Consider the following 18,755-nt stretch of genomic DNA (forward strand, 5'->3'; position numbering starts at 1 on the left):
GGCTGCTTACAGGGGAGCTTCAGGAGGTCTGTGTGGCAGTTTTCCGACGGGTAACGTAAACCGACGGCCGCTAAAATTAGCCGAGGGGTCCAATGGGAGCTTGGGGATGTGTTATCGCAGTTGAGGCTGATGAGAGGGACAAGATTTTCTTGGGGAGTATTAATAAACGGGTGATTTCCTTGACAATGTCGATTTCTGTTGCAGGGAGAGATAGTGATGTCGTTTGAGTTGATGGACCTGGTCTTGGATACGACGCAACTCGGATATACGGTTATAGATATGATATGGCTGGATGGACAATGAAACGCGAGCTGCAAAGACTTTGGAAATAATAATCAAGACTAGCTATTTCCGTACTAACACAAACTCAATTCATCGGCATCTCATCCCGACATCTCCTCATCCTTGGAAACGTCCCCCATGCAATCACCATCGCAAATTTCTCCCCAATCCCAACCCCAATCCCCCCCGCAGCCTAGACTTTAACGCCCTGACGATAACGAAAAAAAAAAAAAAAAAAAACTGATTCAGTTGCACGTTGCATCACAATTACACAACATATACGATCCCATGTTATCTGCACAGCGCGTCTGTATTCCCGAGTCATATCTCCGCCCGCCATGCCCTCCCCCATCGCAGATCGCCGAAAAGCGCGTTCCAAAAACGGTACGCCCGGAACACCACACCGTTTCCGATATCGCTGCTAACAAAATAAATTCTCAAGGATGTTTGACATGTCGTATTCGAAAAGTCAAGTGTGATGAACAAAGACCAGTTTGTAAACGCTGTGAGAACAGTCCTAACAAGTGTGAATGGCTTGAACCGGGCCAGGCACTTAGTGCAAGGGGGAAGAGGGTTGAGAGTCCTGCGTACGGAAGTCCGAGATTGCTTGCGTCTAGTGAATCGCCTGCGAGTTTTGACTCGGGAAGTCCTGTTTCACCAGCGAGCGGACATGACTTTCCACGGTCGCATTTAGCAGCGGCGCATATACCGCTTGCGAATTCACTGCAGTTGAGTGAGCAGGACAGAGCGGCCTTTGCGTACATCCCTTATTCGACTATGGTGGTGAGTTACGGAAAGCTCTGGCCGTGGAGTTGTTTCTCGTATATCTATGCGAATATCGCGAGTGTGTATCCCGGCGTGATGAGGAGTTTTATCGCAGTTGCGAATATGGAGCTACGAGCGAGGGATCTTCTTGAGGCGGGTGCTTCGGAGAGGGCGAGTCGGCTTGGCGCTTCAGCAGCGGTGCATTATACACAGGCATTGAAGGATCTGTCGTCGTTGTTGGATCGTATTTGTCAGACGCCGGAGCAGAACTGTGATATCGATGCGTTGTTTACGATGTGGTTTCTAATCATGAGGTATGAGGCTTGTGATTCCGAGACTACGGGGGCGTCGTTGCTGCATCTTGATGGGATACGGTTGTTCTTGAGGCCGTATTTGCGGGATGATGGACAGGCGACTGAGAAGAAGCTACCTTGTGTTGCGCAGGCGATGTTACTGTATACGTTGTAAGTTCACTGACTGGAACACCAGTGTTCTGTACTGACAGACATAGATACCTCGACGCGGACTCGGCAACAGGCAACATGAACAGCGGACAGTTCTGTCTTGACTTTCTATCGCGCGATGCTCATGACTACATCTCACATGAACATCTCTTCCTCAGTGTCAGATCAGCTCTTCCCAAAATGTGGGGTGAACAATATCCTATATCAGAACTCCTCGACGATTTGGAGAACTACCGCCCTCTTCGCTTATATCATCTATGTCAAGGATCAAAGCTTGAGCTCCTCAGACTAGCACGGTCAAAAACGCACGGTGGATATGATGATCTGAAAAAACTCTGGCGACATGTCGAAAGCTTCGGTGACGTACGACAGCCCATCCAGTATAACCATTGACATTCGACTAACGACAACAGGAATTCGCCGATATCCTCCTCCTAGCAAAGAAAACACCCTCCTCCGGCGGAAAACGTCTCATGTGGACAGTCTACGCCGCTGCCCTCGACTTCCACGCCCTGCAGATCCTCTGCTCCAGCCTAGACACCTACAACGAAACGCCCTTCAAGCCCGAGCCCTCCCTATCCTACATCTTCAGCGTCGCCACAAAAGCCCTCGAAGAAGACCCCCGCCAGGTGTATCGTTTTATGTGGTCGCTCTCTGTAGCACTCAGCAAGATGAATCAGGCTTGGTTATCTACGCAGCTTGCTAAAGCGAGGGTTTTACTACCGCGGTTTGGAGTTCCGGGGTTGATACTTGAGCAGTGTGTGGGGTTGCATGTCAGTAACGAGGGAGCACAGTAACTCGTTTATTCTTGTATGACCTTGTAATTAAAAGTTTATAGATTTGCTTTTTAAACTTCTATGGTGAAGGATTCTGTTAGGGGGAGGGCGCGGCTGCTGGAGCCGACGAAAATGGTGTAGTTGCCTGATTGAAGAGTCCAATCCTGCTTGACGACGTCCCAAACGCTGAGATCACGCCTTGTGAGCTCGAATGGAATCTCAGCAGATTCTCCTTTGCTGATCTTGACCTTTTCGAAACCTCGGAGTTGCTTGGGTGGACTATTCGGAATTGCAACGTACAGTTGAGTAATCTCCTCACCATCTCGTTTTCCAATGTTGGAGACGGTAGCTTGAACAGTGGCAAAAGTACTCCAGAGATCGTCATCGGTAGCTGCAGCACTTGTCTCAGCAACCTTGACTACCAAGTCAGAGTACTCGAACTCGGTGTAGCCAAGCCCATACCCAAATTCAAATCTCGGCGCAACATCCCGATCGTCGAAAGAGCGGTAATCAAGATACACGCCTTCAGTAAAGTCGCACTGCGGATCCTTGCTCCCCTCCTCCAGTCCACAAGGCTTGTATGGGACATAATCACTCTCGTTCTTTGCCAGGGTATACGGCAACTTTCCTGAGAAATCTGCTTCACCATAAAGAAGCTTAACAAGCGCTTCGCCACTATCTTGGCCGGGAAGATGAGCGATGATTGTTGCTGTGATGTTAGGATGCTCGATCCATTGATCAACAAGACGAATGCCTGCTGCGTGGATTGTAACAATCGTGTTGGCGCACTGTGACGCAACGTTGAGGATTAGTGCGTCGCTGAAATCATCGTGCAGACCATCGCGGTCCCATCCTTCTGTCGCCATGGCGTTTATGAAGACAAGGCAAACGTCTGTTGCGCCGTTTACGTCGGGGTTGGAAGAGGACAAGTCCCAGTTTACCCAACTTCCGTCCTTCGCAGCTCTTTGTTGGATCGCGCTGAGAGGCTGTAAAATGTTAGAAGGTTGTCAACAACAAGAGAAGAAACTTACATCGCTGATGTAAGGCGGCGAATTAGCAGCTGCCCTACCACCCGAAACAATAGTCCCTCCCTTGGCAGCTTGATCAAAGTGCTCTTCAGTCCCAAGAACAGCCTGCCCCATCTCCGGCGAAGACGTATATCCCAGCTGGAAAAGATTATCCGTATTCTTCGTCTTGGCCACGGTGGCATCATATCCAAAGACAGAGATCATCTTGGGCTTTTGAGCAAAGGGAAGAGTGTTGTTTTCGTTCTTCACGAGTACGTGCCCTGCAATAGCGCCCTCGAGCAGCGTTGGTCGTGACTCGGGAATGCGAGCTTCGACTTGTTCGTGGGGGAGGGAGAGGTTCTTCATTCCTACGCCGGGGGTTGGAAAGTCAATGTCTTGGCCGACGAGGTACCACGCAGCCAGGATTCTACTACTGTTAGTAAAAGCTCACTTGGTGCTTGAGGGAACTTACCTCATAGCCATATCCGTAACCCTCTCCTCCTTGACAGTCCCATTTTCAACAGCCATCGTCAAATTCTCACCCCAGAATCCGCCCATCGGCATCACCATATCAAGTCCCGCATTCGCACTCTCAAGATTATGCTGCGCATTCCAATCTAACAACACAAACCCCTCAAACTCAAGCTCAGTCTTGAGAAGTCCGTTCATAAGTTTGCTGTTCTCGCAGGCATACGTTCCGTTGACGCGGTTGTATGAACACATCACCGATGCAACGCCTGCTCTTACTGAGTCGACGAAGGGCCAGAGGTAGTACTCGTGAAGAGTCTTGTCGTCGATGTTGGAGGATACTGCTTCGATGCCGAAATAGGGACGGCGGTATGTTTCTTGTTCGTTGGCGATGAAGTGCTGTGGGTGTTAGTGGTGGTGATGGATGGGAGGGGGCTACTGACTTTGACGTTGGCGATGACTCCCGCGTCTTGGTGGCCGATGATGGTCTCTGCGCTGAGTTGCCCCGTCAGGTACGGATCAACTGAGAAACCCTCCCAGTTTCGTCCACCGAGTGGTGTTCTTCCCAAAGGTCCAACGTTAGGACCAAGAAGGACGTTGACTGACCATGATCAGTATGAGAAGTGTACCTCAGTTGATGTACTCACCTCCCTTGGCCTTGAATTCTTTCCCCATGTAATACCCCCGCTGATATGTCAAATTCTTATCCCAACTCGCACCAACATGCAAAGCAGAAGGATACGAGTTCACAAAATCCGTCGCTCTCACTCCATTGCCTGCATCATGGAGACATAAACCCGGCCAGCCAAGACGCGGAATCGTACCCGTGTTGCCAGCGCAAACATTATCAGCCGCAAAACCACGCGTGACGTTGACTTTTTCTTCAAGCGTCAATCGATCTACAAATTGCTGCGCTTTCGAGTATGCATCTTTCCAAATTCCTTTGTCCGTTCCTTGCGCTGTCATAGGTTAGCGTGATCAGGGGGTAAGTTTATTAGGCGGACCTTACGCGATGGATGCTCTTCAGTCGGAATCTCAGCAGGGAGAGAGAGCGAAGACGTGACTTGCAGCGCAAGACACAATAGCTTGGTCGACCACATCATGTCAGGAACTACCTCGCAGATCCTCATCTTGGAAGAAGCGGAGATGTTGTTGCGCTGTATTTATCAGTTCATCGCGTTACCTGAGCTTTGTTGCATGAACAGCGAATGAGCCGGCGATTAACCGATAGGTCCCCGTAAATACGTCATTGGACGAGGATCGCGGAAACTCCGTGCTTCACCGCCAAGAGATGGGGCCAATCGGAGGGTTAGCCGGTGGTACAGGGTATGTTGCGATGGATTTTGGAGTTGCGATCCGGGGCCCCGGAGGGTGAGAGTCCCCCGAGTCCCCCACGTGGAGTAGTGAATGTCATGCTGTTGATTCAAGATCGTCAGATAGATGAGGTTTTTCTCGAATTCCTTTGGCTATAATGTATGGGTTTTAGCCGGACGCAACGTTGCCTTCGGCAGTTCGTTTGCTTAATCAAACTAGCCTCGCCTTATTCGAGTCAGCGTCAGGAGGCTGGCAATATTAGATAACTTCACTGTTGTAAAATTAACACAAGTAAACATCCTGCGTCAATTGGGCTGATGCAGGTCAACATGGTATGCGACAATGGAATCTGGTTAGACTAACTGTGAAGAGAGACAATTGCTACACGGAGCATCAACACCACTTCCAACTGTTTACCATCGTGACTAACACGTGCAAAATTGACGTGGAACATTGAGAACAATAGTAGATGCACTTTCGCTTTAACTCGATGTCCGAACTCTCTGGTCTCGAAAGTCCGAATGCTGCCAGGCTGTATATCCATTAACCCAAAATCCTCAACCGCCGTTGCCGACTGTTGTGAAATCAGGCTCTCACATCGTGGGGGTTTCAAGTCACACAAGACCGAAAATGTCAGACTTTGGCTCGCTTTGCAAAGTGCAAGCGGCGCAACAACTGTCCGTGACCCAAATGTCTGCCATTTTTGACAACAAAAGTGAGGCTGTTTTCGTCGCGTCTACAGTGGGCAAAAACGCGAACCGAGTGGCATCATGCATGTGAGACGTAGTTGGCTGAACGCGTTGCCCATCATTTGCACAGAAAGGTCTGCTGATGGAAGCCCCCAACTTTGAGGCCCCCAAATATGCAGCACACCAATACTGAGATAATCAGGCTCTGCGTACACAATTGTGTGTACCAATCAAACGCAGGCATATCGAGATGGCAACGAGGTTCTTTGAGGCTGTTGCAAGATATAAGAGTGATAATCTCGTACCTTTAACAATGAAAAAGAACGCTCGTTATAAGCTTGTCTCTCATTTGAAATGGCTGTCGCTGGCTCCTCAGGAAAGCGCCCAGAATGGTGCCCCCCTGGAAGAAGTCTACACATCACTCCACCAAGAAGATCAGGCTCTCAGTCTTCGTCTGGGAGTTCTTCAAAGAGGCCAAATTCTTCTTCCTCTTCACGACATAGTCCATCACCGACGACTCCTTCATCTTTGGAGCCGCCTATTAAATTAAGGGGGAAATCAAGCAACCAGCCATCTAATTCCCAATATTCAAGATCAAGGTCGAGTTCCCCAGCTTGTAATGATGGGGCAGCAAGCCAAAGCTCAAGCCCGGATGTTCATGGCAAGCTCAAGGAATCAGACCTTGAGCTATCTCAGGGAACCCAAAGCATCTCAACTTTAATCCGTTTGCCGAAAGATTTGTTCTATGTACGTGAGAGTAGCCAAGCATATGAGTTAGGCCTTTCGTCACGGCAGGATGTTTTCACGCTGGAGCCACGATCGGTGGAAGAGATAGAAATGCGCTTCCAGGTCCAGAATCAGCTGGATGAGCTCGCTGTACAACTAGCGAATGTTTCCCAGGACCGTGACGAAGCTCAATCTCGTGCCAACGACTTAGAGCAACGATTGAATTCTGCTCTCGAAGTCCAGGCAACTCGGCAAGCATCAGAAAACTCAGAGGCCACCTCCACCTTGCCAGATGTTCGACCAACTGCTAACCCTGAGGAGTTTACGCCGGAAAATTTCATCTGGGTAAAACAGCAATGGGACCGCGTTGCAAAAGAAAATCTCAAAATGGATAACTCTCTATACATTGCTGGTGTAGAAAAACACCGGCTGGAGGCTGAAAATATCAGACTCTCTCGGGTAATAGAGAACTATCAGAAGCGGAAGATGGGTCATGGAAGGTCCATGAACGACGCTGCACAGCAGACCGAAAATGAGTCGCCGCGAATAGCAACAGTGGCTACCCAAACAGATTTTATGGATCAGATCTCGCTGCAAAACACGGCGAACAAGCCCATTGAGCCAGAGCATCAGGCAGTTCCTCCTCAGCAACCGAGGATTGTAATGACCGACGCTGCAATTCAAGCTGTAGAACAGCATGACGAGAACATTCTGCTTGATGAGTTACCCGACCAAACAATCAAAGACTCTGGGGCACTGGAGGTAACTATACAAGAGCTAACAGGCGACAAAGAAAGGCTTGAAAAGCAACTTGAAGTGTGCATCAAACAGAACGCTTCTGGACGGGACAGCTCGACACAGACAGAAGGGACAAGAGGTGAAAGGGCCGCCTGTCAAACTGCCATGATCCATGTGATCGTCGCACTATGATACCGAGAGCTGAGACACTGCAGTCTTTAGCTTCTCGGACTGATCATGAGAACAGGCTCGCTGATAAGAGCGAAAATAATGTTAATCGTCAGGAGAACACTGAGAGAAGATCTGCTCTCGAGCAACCTCAAAACGAAGACAGCCCTCCAGAAGAACCAGAGAGTCAAGTCAGTGACGCAAACCCAGAAGAAGCGCAAATCAGGAGTACAGACCCCGGAGTCGAGGTTCAAGGCGCCGATGTCGAGATGGGAGGTATCACGACGGGACAAGATTCACCAGCACCCCAAGACATCGCGATGGAAAACGATGCCCCAGCGATGCCAGCCACACCTCCAGCAAGATTAGAAACAGAAGTAATCCTGCGATTCGATCTACAGTGGCATTTAAACAGTATTAGTCGAGATTCAAGAACGAACAGCGACGATGCTAGACGCCGACGAGACAGCCGACGACCTGAACGCCAAAGACGACGAGAGCAGAGGAGGTTAGAAAGAGAGGAAGAAGCTCAGCGACCTCGCAAGCACCGTGATCGTTCTTACGAAGTGTATACACAGAAAAAGAAAACTCTATGGCCACTTGGATGGGTAAGATATCGCCGTCGAACCTTGATGGATTTCTTTTCGTTCAGCTACATGTTTTCTCGCCGCTTAAGCTATCGTAGCAGATGCATTTAAGTTTGTCATCGTTCTTCTAATCTTTATCTCTCTGGTATTGTATGTAGTTTCTTTCTGCAGAGCTTGCTTTGTCGTCGCTCCTTTGAGTCAACCTGGAAGCCAATCCTTCTCGTGCCCAGGATGATATCATGTTTCCTTACTGATCGGCTTTTATATCCTCTCATAGATTGATACTTAATACGAGAGAGGGTTCTATTTCTGATCCAACAGACTAAATTGATCGGGCGTACTGGTCATCGTATTGCCATTCCGCTCTTGATTCAAATGCGACGTCGGCATGGAGTCGGCCTCCGCGGGAGGTTATGAGCGGGAAGACCCCAAACTCTATAGTGTGACATCTCATGCGACGCAGATAAGCAGTAACCCCCAACCTGACGTCGGTGATTGTCTACGCTTACCTCAGATGGTGACAGCCACCTCGAAGGAATTTCCCGATCTAGATATTGTTCCTCATCCTTTTTCGCTTTCGTATTGGATCCTTCAAGGCACCACGGTGTAACTTGAATTTGCTATTAATAAAAGCCATTAGCTAGCTGAAGATACCATTATCACCCTCGGTGTCTTCTTTGACGCTCCAAGCCGCTAAAAGATGACATCTCGCAACCCCGCAAGCCTTGCGCCTCCACTAATAAGATTGCGGAAGCATGCTGCGATGAACCAATAATGTCGCATTCAATTCACATGCGAGATCCCAGCAAGGTCGGCAAATGCCTCCCAGATTAGAGTTTGCTGTCCTCTTACCGATTGTCCCGCTGACAACGCGTATAAAGACCGACTACGCCCAGTAAAACTTGCTTGCTTCTGCAATCAGCCATCATGTCGTCACGTCTCATTGAGCTAGTGGAGCGCGCTCCAAAAGACTTCACCTTAGCCCTAGGCTTCTCAATCCTCAGCGCGCTGTACCTTCTCCGACGCTGGCTACTTCCAAAGCCAATCCCAGGTATCCCATATAACGAAAATGCAGTCAAGTCCTTCATGGGCGACATCCCCGAGTTCAGAGATGCTCCTAATCGTCGAGAATGGTGGGCGCAGCAACCTGCGAGACATCAATCGCCAATCGTTCAGGTCTTTATGAGACCTTTCGGCGCACCATGGGTTTTTGTAGCGGATTACTTTGAGGCCTCGGATATTTGTATGCGTCGATTGAAGGAGTTCGACCGAAGTGATGTGACGTGGGAGCAGTTCAACGGTGTTGTACCGGGTCATCATATCACGCTGAAATCCTCGGATCCAAAGTTCAAGAAGAACAAGGAGTTGATTCGTGATTTGATGGCACCGACTTTTCTTCAGCAAGTAAGTACACACATGCTATGCAACGGAGTGTTGGCTGATTTCTATAGGCTTCGGCTCCGGAGATCCACGACAAGTTCGGTAGTCTTCTCAAGCTTTGGGATCGTAAACTAGACCTATCAGGCGGCAGGCCATTCGACATAGCTCAGGATATCCACAACTCAGCACTCGATATTATCCTTGGTGCCTCCTTTGGCATTGAATCTGGAGACGGGCAAGTTGGCAGGCAGCTCGCAGAGCTCAAGGCGAGAACCGTATCAGGTGGACAAGATGACCTCTTCGAGTTCGAGGACGTTACTATCGACGAAGAACAGAGTTGCTTCACTACTATTGCAGACAGTGTCGGTCTGTCCATGAGATCGCCTCTCCCCACTATCCATCACTTCCTCTACCGTAATCTCTCGTCAGAGATGCGAAGGGCAAGAGCTGGACGTGATAGATTGAGGGATCGTGAGATTGCCAAGAGCATTGAACGAAGAGAATCGGGACAACCTCAACGCTGTGCACTGGATAATATGCTTGCTAGAGAGGATGTCATCGCTGAGAAAGAAGGACGCAAGCCCAATTATCGAAGTCAAACGATTATGAGCGAGGTATGTTACTTTTACTACGTGGTGAGACTTGACTAACGGTTTGAAGCTGATGGGCTACTTGGTAGCTGGACATGAGACGACATCAGCTGTTCTGCGATGGGGCATGAAGTACCTGACTGCCAACCAGCGCGTACAATCACTTCTCCGTGAAGCTATCCGAAACGCACATCCAGAAGCAGTAAAGCAAAACAGGGTTCCAACGACGGAGGAGATTCTTAAAGCTCATATCCCATACCTCGACGCTGTCATAGAAGAGATGCTAAGGCACTCACGCGTCGCCCCAGTCACCCTTCGCCAAGCCACCGCCGATACCCAGATCCTCGGTCGATTCATCCCTAAAGGAACAACAGTTGGCTTCCTCGGCAACGGCCCTGGCGTCATGATGCCCAGCATCCCAGTCAACCAGGAAAAGAGATCTGAGGCTGTTTTAGCACATATGGAAAGAACTCAACTTTTTGATGAAGAAGACCTTGCGCAATTCGTTCCCGAAAGGTGGCTTACGACCACTGTTAATGGGGAAGGTGAGGAAGAGACGGTGTTTGATCCGCAGAAGAGACCGTCTCAAGCATTTGGACTTGGACCTCGTGGCTGTTTCGGTAAGAAATTGGCATATATCGAGATAAGGATATTTCTCGCGCTGTTCTTCTGGATGTTCAAGTTGGAGCCGATTAAGCCTGAGCTAGCGACCGAGGATGAGATGCTCGCGTTAACGAGGTCGCCGAAGAACGTGTACGTCAAACTGGCAAAGGTTCAACATTAAACTCAGTTGAAAATTAGTTTTTAAGCAACAATGGCATATAATTTAAGGTAGAAATAGTGTATGCCGGCAAAAAAACATACAACAGCGGGTATTCGCTAGTCGTCACCGTCCTAACTACTAATCCGCCCCTCATCAGCTTGTCTATGGGAGAGCAGACGGGATCCCGAATTTTCTGATAGGTGTGGTCGTATGTGATTGAACGAGCCCGTAGTCATTGCTATATAGAATTGTCGCGATGCTTGTTCACCAACATTGGTTATGTGGAAAGCATCTCGATGCAATACTTGAAGCTAGACTGCACCAGGGTTCTGATAGGTATATTCTGGAGCTCCACTCCATTGGAGATAACCATTACTTCCAAAGAAATGCTTGTCATCTCCTAGCCATCCATTGACATATGTTCTCTCAAGTCCTTTTTGGTGTTTCTTGCCTTGGAACCTATCCTCTAGCCACGCCATCCAGAGGCCTCGGACACCTGAGATGATGGGGGTATGGCCAAACTTATCGACATACATGTAACTCAATGAGCTGTTAGGATACAAATTGGCGGTATTGGCGACTGTTTCATTGGTAGTCGAAGCAGCAATGAAGAAATCCTCGGAGCCTTGGATCACCAAAAGAGGACCTGCGAATGGCTTGTTACCGACAATCCCGAGCTTTTCAAAAGCAGCAGCGTGATACGAAGAGTTGTACCAGTTCGACTTTTCAAATGCACTCTGTCGTTCAGTGAAAAATAGCTGCTGTCCAGCTGCAACGCTTCCCCCGATCTGCTTCATCAGCGTTTGCCTAGCAACTCCCAGTGGCGTTAACCATTGACTTGGCTTGAAGTCAGGAAAGATGCTTGACAACGCCACAGACGCACTGTAGCTGCTGAAAAGTCGAGGAGTAGTCAACGGCTTTGTGACGGGTGCTATTGAGATAGTGCCGACATAACCCTTCACAAGGTCCGTGAACGCCCTCCTTCCACTGGTATCTTTTCCTTTGGCTAGTGCCTCCGCTGCACCCCAGGCGATGCCGCCGCCTTGACTATGGCCCATGATTGCGAACTCCCCACTAAGGCGGTTGCTGAATGCCTCGAGGGCAGCTTCCATCGCAAAGAGAGTGTCTTGTGCACCAGCAGGTGTAGCAAAGTACTGATGTGGAATATCAGTTCCGTCCCACGACTTGTCTACACCAAGACCCGCATAGTCTGGCGCAACAACTGCATAGCCTTCTTGTGCGAGTGACAATGGGACCACGTTCTCGTAGTAGAGACCTCGGTGAGCCGATGGGGCAGAGTCAATGAAATAGCCAGATGTTCCATGGGCCCAGAGAACAGCCGGTGCTTTGCCACTAGACTTCTCATCGAATTGACGAGGCAGAAACGGCCAGAGGATATATGCACTGGCAGGAATAATCGTCCCGTTAAAGTTGCGCGTCGTATAAAGAATTCTGCTGAGGGAAGAGCCCGGTGCAATTGAGAATGGTGCTGGGTCCGTTACTTCTTGCACCTTGAGAACTTGGCCAGGTCGAAGATTGACCGGTTTGTCAGCAAGATTGTAGAAGTCATCTTGCTTTGGACCACCATTCGCTAGACTAGATTGATGAAAGTTGATGACAGTATTGACACTGCTTGCTACCGTTTCTGAAAGGTTGGCGTCTTTGATCTGGGGTGAAGAGAGCGAGAATGAGGAGTTGAAGCCTGTTGAGAATGGCAAAGCTGGGGGAAGGTTCTGGGCTTTAGTGGCTCCAAAGAATGATGCCGAAAGGATTAGCGAGAAGATTAAATATTTCATTTTGACTTTTTCTTTTTGTGATATCACGAGCAGATTGAGTTCTGATGCAGGCAGGAGGAATGATTGAACTATTGAGCATAAGCAAGATCTTTATCATATTGTTCCCATTCTGGCATGACAAATCAGCGAGCCCAACAACGTCATATCCTCATCAAAGGATCTATCGAATGTAACGAGATACTCGTCTTAAAATATTCTTGCTGACAAACTCGAGTAATATGACCCTTGAATCCGCATAGAGTCCGCAAAGAACCCGCTTCAGATCCGCAATGCCTCAAAGCCAAGCGTAAGCGTGATCAGCTGCCAACAGTAAGCACATCGCTTACTAGTTATGACCTAATCAGCACGAATGGTTGGAGAAAAGGTCATTATTTTGTTGAATATAGGGCTATCTTGCCTCATTCTCTCATTCCCTTCTCCGCAAGCTGCTTCGCCAACTTCTCTTCCCCTTCATAAAGACCATCATGCGATCCCCCAGCGACCACAGTCGGATATAGCGCTTCCATAGGAACTTCTCGCACATTGACCGAATTACTCTCTCTGTTCCCGATAAGCATCGTCTCAACGATGTTTCCATCGCCGTATTTCGGTTCAGTGAGAACCTGGAACATGACGTTGGCGCATTGTTCTGCGGTAAGTCCCAGAGTCTCTGGTGGCATTCTGTCACGACAGTATTCTGGGTGAAAGATGGGCGTCTGCATGGATGATTAGCGAAGGCTTTACAGGGAAGCTTCTTGGTGAAGGCACTCACGTGTACGGCACCTGGACAAACGGCGGCATTCCGAATGCCGAATCGTTTGCGTACAGTTGACAACGACTTTACGAAACTAACAATGGCTGCTTTGCTAGCGAAGTAGAGAGGCGTCTGTAGGGAGTGCAGGTAACCTCCGCAACTGGCGACCCAAAGGAGGTTCCCTTGCACGTTGCGGTTCTGTAGCCAATAGTCCATAGCAATCTGAGCCAATCTTATTGGACCTAATGCATTCACAGCGAAGGTCTTGTATACTCCCGGATTACCGTCGGCCTTATCCTCAGATAAAGACGACACTCCGGGAGGGTTCCAGAAGGTACTTGATGGGGGTTCGTAAATGCCAGCGCCATTACAGACGATGTCGATTTGGCCAAGCTTCTCAAGCGCTGCGTCCCATAAAGATGAGATCTGGGCCCAATCGCTAACATCGGTCTTTTGAAAGTGGACGGTTGGCTTGCCGCCCTCAGTGGTCGCCCATTTGTTGACGAATTCCTCTGCTTCGGGGCGGAGCTTGAGATCAGCTATCACAACGGAGCACCCATTCTCAAGAAGCTGCTTGGCAAAGGCAAGGCAGATACCTATTGCTCGATGTCAATTGTCCATTTTGTATGCAGGCAATGAGAAGATAAGGCATACCAGAGCCTGCGCCAGTAACAATGGCATTCTTGCCCTTGACGTCGTAAACTGACATGTTGATCAGCTCAATTGAAAGCAGAAACGGACAACACAACGATCGAGGGGCAAAAACAAAGATCGCTACTTCGTATCGAGGGACGTGCTTTATTTGTATCCTTGTTAAACCCCTCAGTACCCTTGAGTTCAGCTTGTGGACCATTGGACCCTGGCATGTTAAAGCTGCATGTTTGAACCTTTATCACACTCGGTCCGGCGCTTGCTTGGGATCGATCTTAAACACGTAGTCGGCTAGTTCCATCGAAATATGGAGGCCGATTACATTGCCTCCTGATAAATTATACTCACAAGTTTTAGAACGATGAACTTCCCATCACTCATAGAAGCCCGACTATTTTACCTGTCAGCAAGATCATATCATCAGGCCACACGCAGCCTCTCATGCGCTCCCCTGACGTTCGTATCAATTCCCTGTTACCATATACTCTATTATTCGTGCACAAAACCGTTCAGGCTAGATTAGCCCACTTCGGATACTCCCTCATGTTGGTTCCGGGAAACAGCTAACCCCGATGCAGAAGCCAAGGATTCGCGGCTTGCAAGGGTCCCAGATCTGTTCAAGTTGAGTCTGGGGATGAGAGCAATGACTTTGAGGTTAAATGCGCTTGGAGGAAGGATCGTTTAGTGGTTTCTACGCGTTTACCGCCGTTCAAGATGCATCTGAAACGGGGTTATAGCGAATTGATAGCCAGGTTCGACTTACTGTCGTCTTGTTGCCTCTTCTCTCATTGGGCTTCTGTTGGTTCTCTAAGCTAGTAAACTTTAATTCCTGACACCAGGAGCTGATGCTGGTCTTCCGGTGCATAATTGGCAGCATTTTGGCTAAAGCTCGACACATCAACAGGGTTGATCATCCAACCGACTACGGTAATTACTCGCGGACATGAGCTGTATGGCTAAGTACTCTTGTATCCCATCTTGCCTGACATTCAACGACCCTCGTTTTGAATTGTCCTGCATTGAGCTTCTACACAATACCTGCCTGTTATGGCAGACGCCTCGCAAGCATGGCACGCAGTCAAACCGGCTGGGCTCGCTGCAGCGCTTCTCGCTGTCACTGTCATATTCACGCCAATGATTCTCGTTGTTGTCGGTTTGAGAATCTGGGTTAGAGTGACGCATCACTGCTTCGGACTTGAAGATTGGCTCATGTGCATTGGAGCGACTCTCAACTTGGTTCACAATGGAGTTGTCATCTGGGGCAGTTTTACCGGGATTGGGACACCAGACTCTAAGCTCAGCACGGCTATGGTGATGGAGGGTTTCAAGGTACGCTTTGCAAGCTTGCTAAGTGCCACTTCTAACAGTGCGTGTAGGCCGTGACCTTCTGGCAGATCTTCTATATCAGCAGCTCTATGTTTATCAAGATATCCATCTGCGCTCAGCTACTGCGCGTCACGGATAATAAGAGAATAAAGATGTTTCTCTGGGGCTTGATAGGTTTGACAGTTCTCATTACACTGGTAGCAGGAATTATCGGCCTTGTCAGGTGCAGACCGCTCAGTGCATCGTGGGACCCAAGCACAGGAACATGTATGGATCAAGGTATACTCTCAGTATTAACCTATGTTGTTTCGGGGATCAACATTGTGGTCGACTGGTCTGTTGCTATATTACCAGTGATCATTCTGTGGAATGTTCAGATGCATAGGACGTTGAAGATCATGGCGAATGTGGTGATGGGTATTGGAGCTCTGTAAGTTTGCACTCGGCGTACCTCGACCTTTACTAACATCCTTTCAGAGCATCTGTTGCGACCATCATCCGGCTCCCATACTCGCCAGCATACTCTCAACCATCCGACCAGCTCTGTAAGTATCCACATCTAGTATATCTAGAGTTTGACTGACTAGTCCTCAGATGGCATCGGGAATATTATCCTCTGGACAGTCGTAGAATGCAGCCTTGGCATCATCGCCGGATCAATGCCTATGCTTCGAAAGCTCTTCAAGGCACTACGAAAAGACGACAGCTCATACGCCAGAGGGACCGATGATATAAACCTCGTCACTATTGGCCAAGTTCGTGGGAAGCATCATCCGATTTATGGTGGGGATGTTAGAGCTACTGTTGCTGCGGGCGAAGATCGAGAGAGCGACAGGGATGATGAGAGCACAAGGCAGATAATCAGGGTTACAAAAGAATTCGAGCAGATATCAGTGATAGAGAAGCCTCGTTCTCAATATTAGTTATCGATGTCTCGGAAAGATAGGTCTAGATAGGATAACAACAATAATACCTTGATCTTAAACACATGCATATACACAGTTAAGCCAAAACAAGGAATTCATATAGGTGCAAAAGCTGTAATAATAATCTAATTACTTACTGTTCTTCCCTACAGACTTGACTTTCGCCCCAGCCTTTGCTGCCTTTTTCCTACCTTTGGGGATCACCATTGTCACTGTTTTCTTCTGCCCCTGCTTGATGTTGATCTGAGCTTGGGCTTTTTGGCATGCCACTTCATGTTTCCTTTTCTGTTTCTTTTTCTTCTTCCTTGTTTTCATCGTCTCGTTCTTCCCAACACTTTGCTTCCCTGCGAGTTTGCCCAACAGCTGTTCGCCCCTAGAAGTCTCATATTTTAATGACTCCTTGGCTACCGGCTTTTTCTCTTGCTTCGCTTTTGCCCTCAACGCCTTCTTCGTTTTCTGTCCTCCTTCTTTTACCGTCATGTTCTTTGTATCCGTCACTGACTTGTTAGAAGGCTTTATAGCCTTTGCTCTGTTCGAAGTCAGTGGTGATGTTGGCCTGACGGTCGCTCCTGGCTGCTGTTGAGTGGTTAGTAAACAACTGCTAGACCCGTATCTCTGTCTTGCGCTACAAGAACGTTTACCTGCGCACTACATTTAGGTAACTTGGTTTTGCGCCATGGCAACTCGATATCCAGGATCCCAAATTTCTTTATCCAAAGCGACGAGTCATTATGTGGCCATATCTGATATATGAAATCGATCGCTACCTCGATGACTGGATGAGCCGTGTCAATCCTTCCAACTGGCCGGTTCCCAATCTTGCCCTTGATGATAGGCTCTTCATATAGTTGATAAAACGATTGCCCCGAAGGGTGAAAGAGAAGGGGTGGAGGATGCGAAAGTACAGTAACAAGGTCACCCTGAGAAACAAACCATGCGAAGATAATAGACGTACCATGGATGTATCTCGGAGGGGCTTGTGTCTGAGGACTCGGATCACCATGATAAAGAAGTGGACCAAGCGCGGTTGTTAATGTTTGGAATGCATGCGCATCGGCCCATTGTTGGGCGTGTTCACGCAACATGCCGCTCCACAGCACCTGGCGGTTGGTCATACATGCTTTCTGGAATCTTGACAAGATCTTGTTGGCCTCTTCGTCAGTAAGCCACCGGCGGATGAGCTGCCGGATTGCATCGGGAGGTTGATTTGTGCCGAAACTCACACCCCGAATTGGCTTGGAGGTTTCCGTGTGTGCGACACTCTTGGGAGAGGTCTGAGCAATGTCCATTGTGTAGAATGCTCTAGTGAAGTTACCTTATCGCAAGGTAGTGTTGGGCAAATCTAAAAAATCATTTAGCAATCTAATATTCGTCATGATGACGCATAAGCACTTAGCGGCCAGCATAGAGAGGGTCGCAGTACAGCGCTAAATTAGAGAGAAGAGAGATCGATTAAGGCTTGAAGTCTTTATCCTTGAAATTTGTTTTATAGACGTTGCTGCCCGGGACTTCCGAAGTATGAACATTGCAGCTGTCATTTATTCGACATAGCCGGTAGAAGTATCCTTGAGTCGAACCAGTAATACAACACAAGTTGCAGAGGGATGCTTGCGACTTGATGCGACATAGAGCAATGTAGAAGAAAGAAGTAAATGGCAATAGACGCTGATGAATTAGAGTCAAAATTTGACGCACTGCTATCAAAGTATTTTCTTACTTAAATAGATAACTAAGTACTAATTATAAATCTAAGTTAACCCTTATCAAAACAGAGTCTACCTTAATACTAATTTATTTTTTAAAATTCAAGTCTACCCCTATTAAAAATCAAGTTAACCCCCTGTAAAATAAGGTAAAGTAATTTAATTATATAATAATTGATTTTAGACTATAGGACTAGACTTGGAACGTTAATTCGAACCTTAAAGAAGAGATCATAATTTAATTTGACCGAAAAATGTGCTGGTGGGCTTTGAACCCCAAGTCGAATTTGCCTACTGGATTTCAGGAGATGGAAAAAGATAGGTGCACGGGCCACCAAAACTGGTATTGGATATCAATACCAGTAGAAGGTTTAGGTTTCCGTGCACTGATAACTCCTCTCAGTTTAACTCCCCCTGACAATCATTGTTTGCGTCGACAGCCTACTGTGCGCAGTCGAGTCGTGGTGGTAATTCGATGTAATACAACAAAAAGAGCTAAATCTGGTCCGTGCACGTCGCTGGGTTACCCGCATCCACTTCCCGGATTCCGAACTCTTTGCTAAAACCCCTAAAACGGCTTGCTTGACCATCTGCAGCTATAAAAAGCCCCTTAGCACAGACTGACCTTAAAGGGCTTGGCAGCGGGCAGCTGGCCATGTAGCAATAGAAGCACAAGGTCATCGGGCAGTCAGTGGCACTTATGATAGGCTGATAAGTGCAGGCAAGTAACTCAAAAGCGGCTCAGCCAGTCACTTGGTGGTGCGAGAGGATAATTTTTGCACTCTTGGCTTTTAGAAGTGTTACTGAATGCCCGATGGCTCTGTGCATCCGCTATCTGGTCAGCTGCCTAACATTAAACCTCTGTCAGTTTGCGCCGAAATCTGCCTTGCTTTCCCATTAATA

At 48.3% G+C, this 18,755-nt stretch overlaps 8 protein-coding genes and 1 non-coding gene across 10 annotated transcripts; 4 read left to right on the forward strand and 5 right to left on the reverse strand.

Moving 5' to 3' along the window:
• Positions 1-620: 620 nt before the first annotated feature.
• On the forward strand, positions 621-2,358 carry FOIG_14147 (uncharacterized protein; the record flags this gene model as incomplete). Its single annotated transcript, XM_031215353.1, has 4 exons — positions 621-666; positions 725-1,511; positions 1,559-1,874; positions 1,925-2,358. The coding sequence occupies 4 exons, from the start codon at positions 621-623 to the stop codon at positions 2,306-2,308; spliced, it is 1,533 nt and encodes a 510-aa protein (XP_031055071.1). The 3' UTR covers positions 2,309-2,358.
• On the reverse strand, positions 2,359-4,892 carry FOIG_14148 (beta-glucosidase; the record flags this gene model as incomplete). Its single annotated transcript, XM_031215354.1, has 6 exons — positions 2,359-3,273; positions 3,319-3,724; positions 3,767-4,161; positions 4,206-4,363; positions 4,410-4,721; positions 4,772-4,892. 6 exons carry the CDS (start codon positions 4,890-4,892, stop codon positions 2,359-2,361), a joined length of 2,307 nt encoding a protein of 768 aa, XP_031055072.1.
• A 1,710-nt stretch (positions 4,893-6,602) lies between these two features.
• On the forward strand, positions 6,603-8,095 carry FOIG_14149 (uncharacterized protein; the record flags this gene model as incomplete). The annotated part of the gene is made up of 2 exons (XM_031215355.1): positions 6,603-7,368; positions 7,452-8,095. The coding sequence occupies 2 exons, from the start codon at positions 6,603-6,605 to the stop codon at positions 8,093-8,095; spliced, it is 1,410 nt and encodes a 469-aa protein (XP_031055073.1).
• An 815-nt stretch (positions 8,096-8,910) lies between these two features.
• On the forward strand, positions 8,911-10,738 carry FOIG_14150 (uncharacterized protein; the record flags this gene model as incomplete). Its single annotated transcript, XM_031215356.1, has 3 exons — positions 8,911-9,388; positions 9,436-9,978; positions 10,025-10,738. Coding segments are annotated over 3 exons (1,735 nt in total), but the record flags the coding sequence as incomplete, so codon positions are not given.
• Positions 10,739-10,811: 73 nt separating this feature from the next.
• FOIG_14151 lies at positions 10,812-10,927 on the reverse strand. Its single transcript, XR_004093460.1, has one exon. It is a non-coding gene; the product is annotated as a 5S ribosomal RNA (ribosomal RNA).
• Positions 10,928-11,028: 101 nt separating this feature from the next.
• Positions 11,029-12,513, reverse strand: FOIG_14152 (uncharacterized protein; the record flags this gene model as incomplete). The annotated part of the gene is made up of 1 exon (XM_031215357.1): positions 11,029-12,513. One exon carries the CDS (start codon positions 12,511-12,513, stop codon positions 11,029-11,031), a length of 1,485 nt encoding a protein of 494 aa, XP_031055075.1.
• Positions 12,514-12,562: 49 nt separating this feature from the next.
• On the reverse strand, positions 12,563-13,955 carry FOIG_14153 (uncharacterized protein; the record flags this gene model as incomplete). Its single annotated transcript, XM_031215358.1, has 3 exons — positions 12,563-13,208; positions 13,265-13,842; positions 13,901-13,955. 3 exons carry the CDS (start codon positions 13,953-13,955, stop codon positions 12,912-12,914), a joined length of 930 nt encoding a protein of 309 aa, XP_031055076.1. The 3' UTR covers positions 12,563-12,911.
• Positions 13,956-14,944: 989 nt separating this feature from the next.
• On the forward strand, positions 14,945-16,212 carry FOIG_14154 (uncharacterized protein; the record flags this gene model as incomplete). Its single annotated transcript, XM_031215359.1, has 4 exons — positions 14,945-15,226; positions 15,274-15,653; positions 15,701-15,768; positions 15,818-16,212. The coding sequence occupies 4 exons, from the start codon at positions 14,945-14,947 to the stop codon at positions 16,144-16,146; spliced, it is 1,059 nt and encodes a 352-aa protein (XP_031055077.1). The 3' UTR covers positions 16,147-16,212.
• Positions 16,213-16,229: 17 nt separating this feature from the next.
• FOIG_14155 (uncharacterized protein) lies at positions 16,230-17,438 on the reverse strand (the record flags this gene model as incomplete). 2 transcript variants are annotated; one of them, XM_031215361.1, is made up of 2 exons in its annotated part: positions 16,230-16,725; positions 16,791-17,438. In XM_031215361.1, the coding sequence occupies 2 exons, from the start codon at positions 17,436-17,438 to the stop codon at positions 16,279-16,281; spliced, it is 1,095 nt and encodes a 364-aa protein (XP_031055079.1). In that variant the 3' UTR covers positions 16,230-16,278. The 2 variants fall into 2 exon arrangements, with proteins under 2 accessions (XP_031055079.1, XP_031055078.1); XM_031215360.1 differs by having other exon boundaries at positions 16,779-17,438.
• Between the last annotated feature and the right edge of the window lie 1,317 nt (positions 17,439-18,755).

The sequence above is a fragment of the Fusarium odoratissimum genome (assembly GCF_000260195.1).
Source record: "Fusarium odoratissimum NRRL 54006 unplaced genomic scaffold supercont1.38, whole genome shotgun sequence".
Classification (NCBI taxonomy): Eukaryota; Fungi; Ascomycota; class Sordariomycetes; order Hypocreales; family Nectriaceae; genus Fusarium; species Fusarium odoratissimum.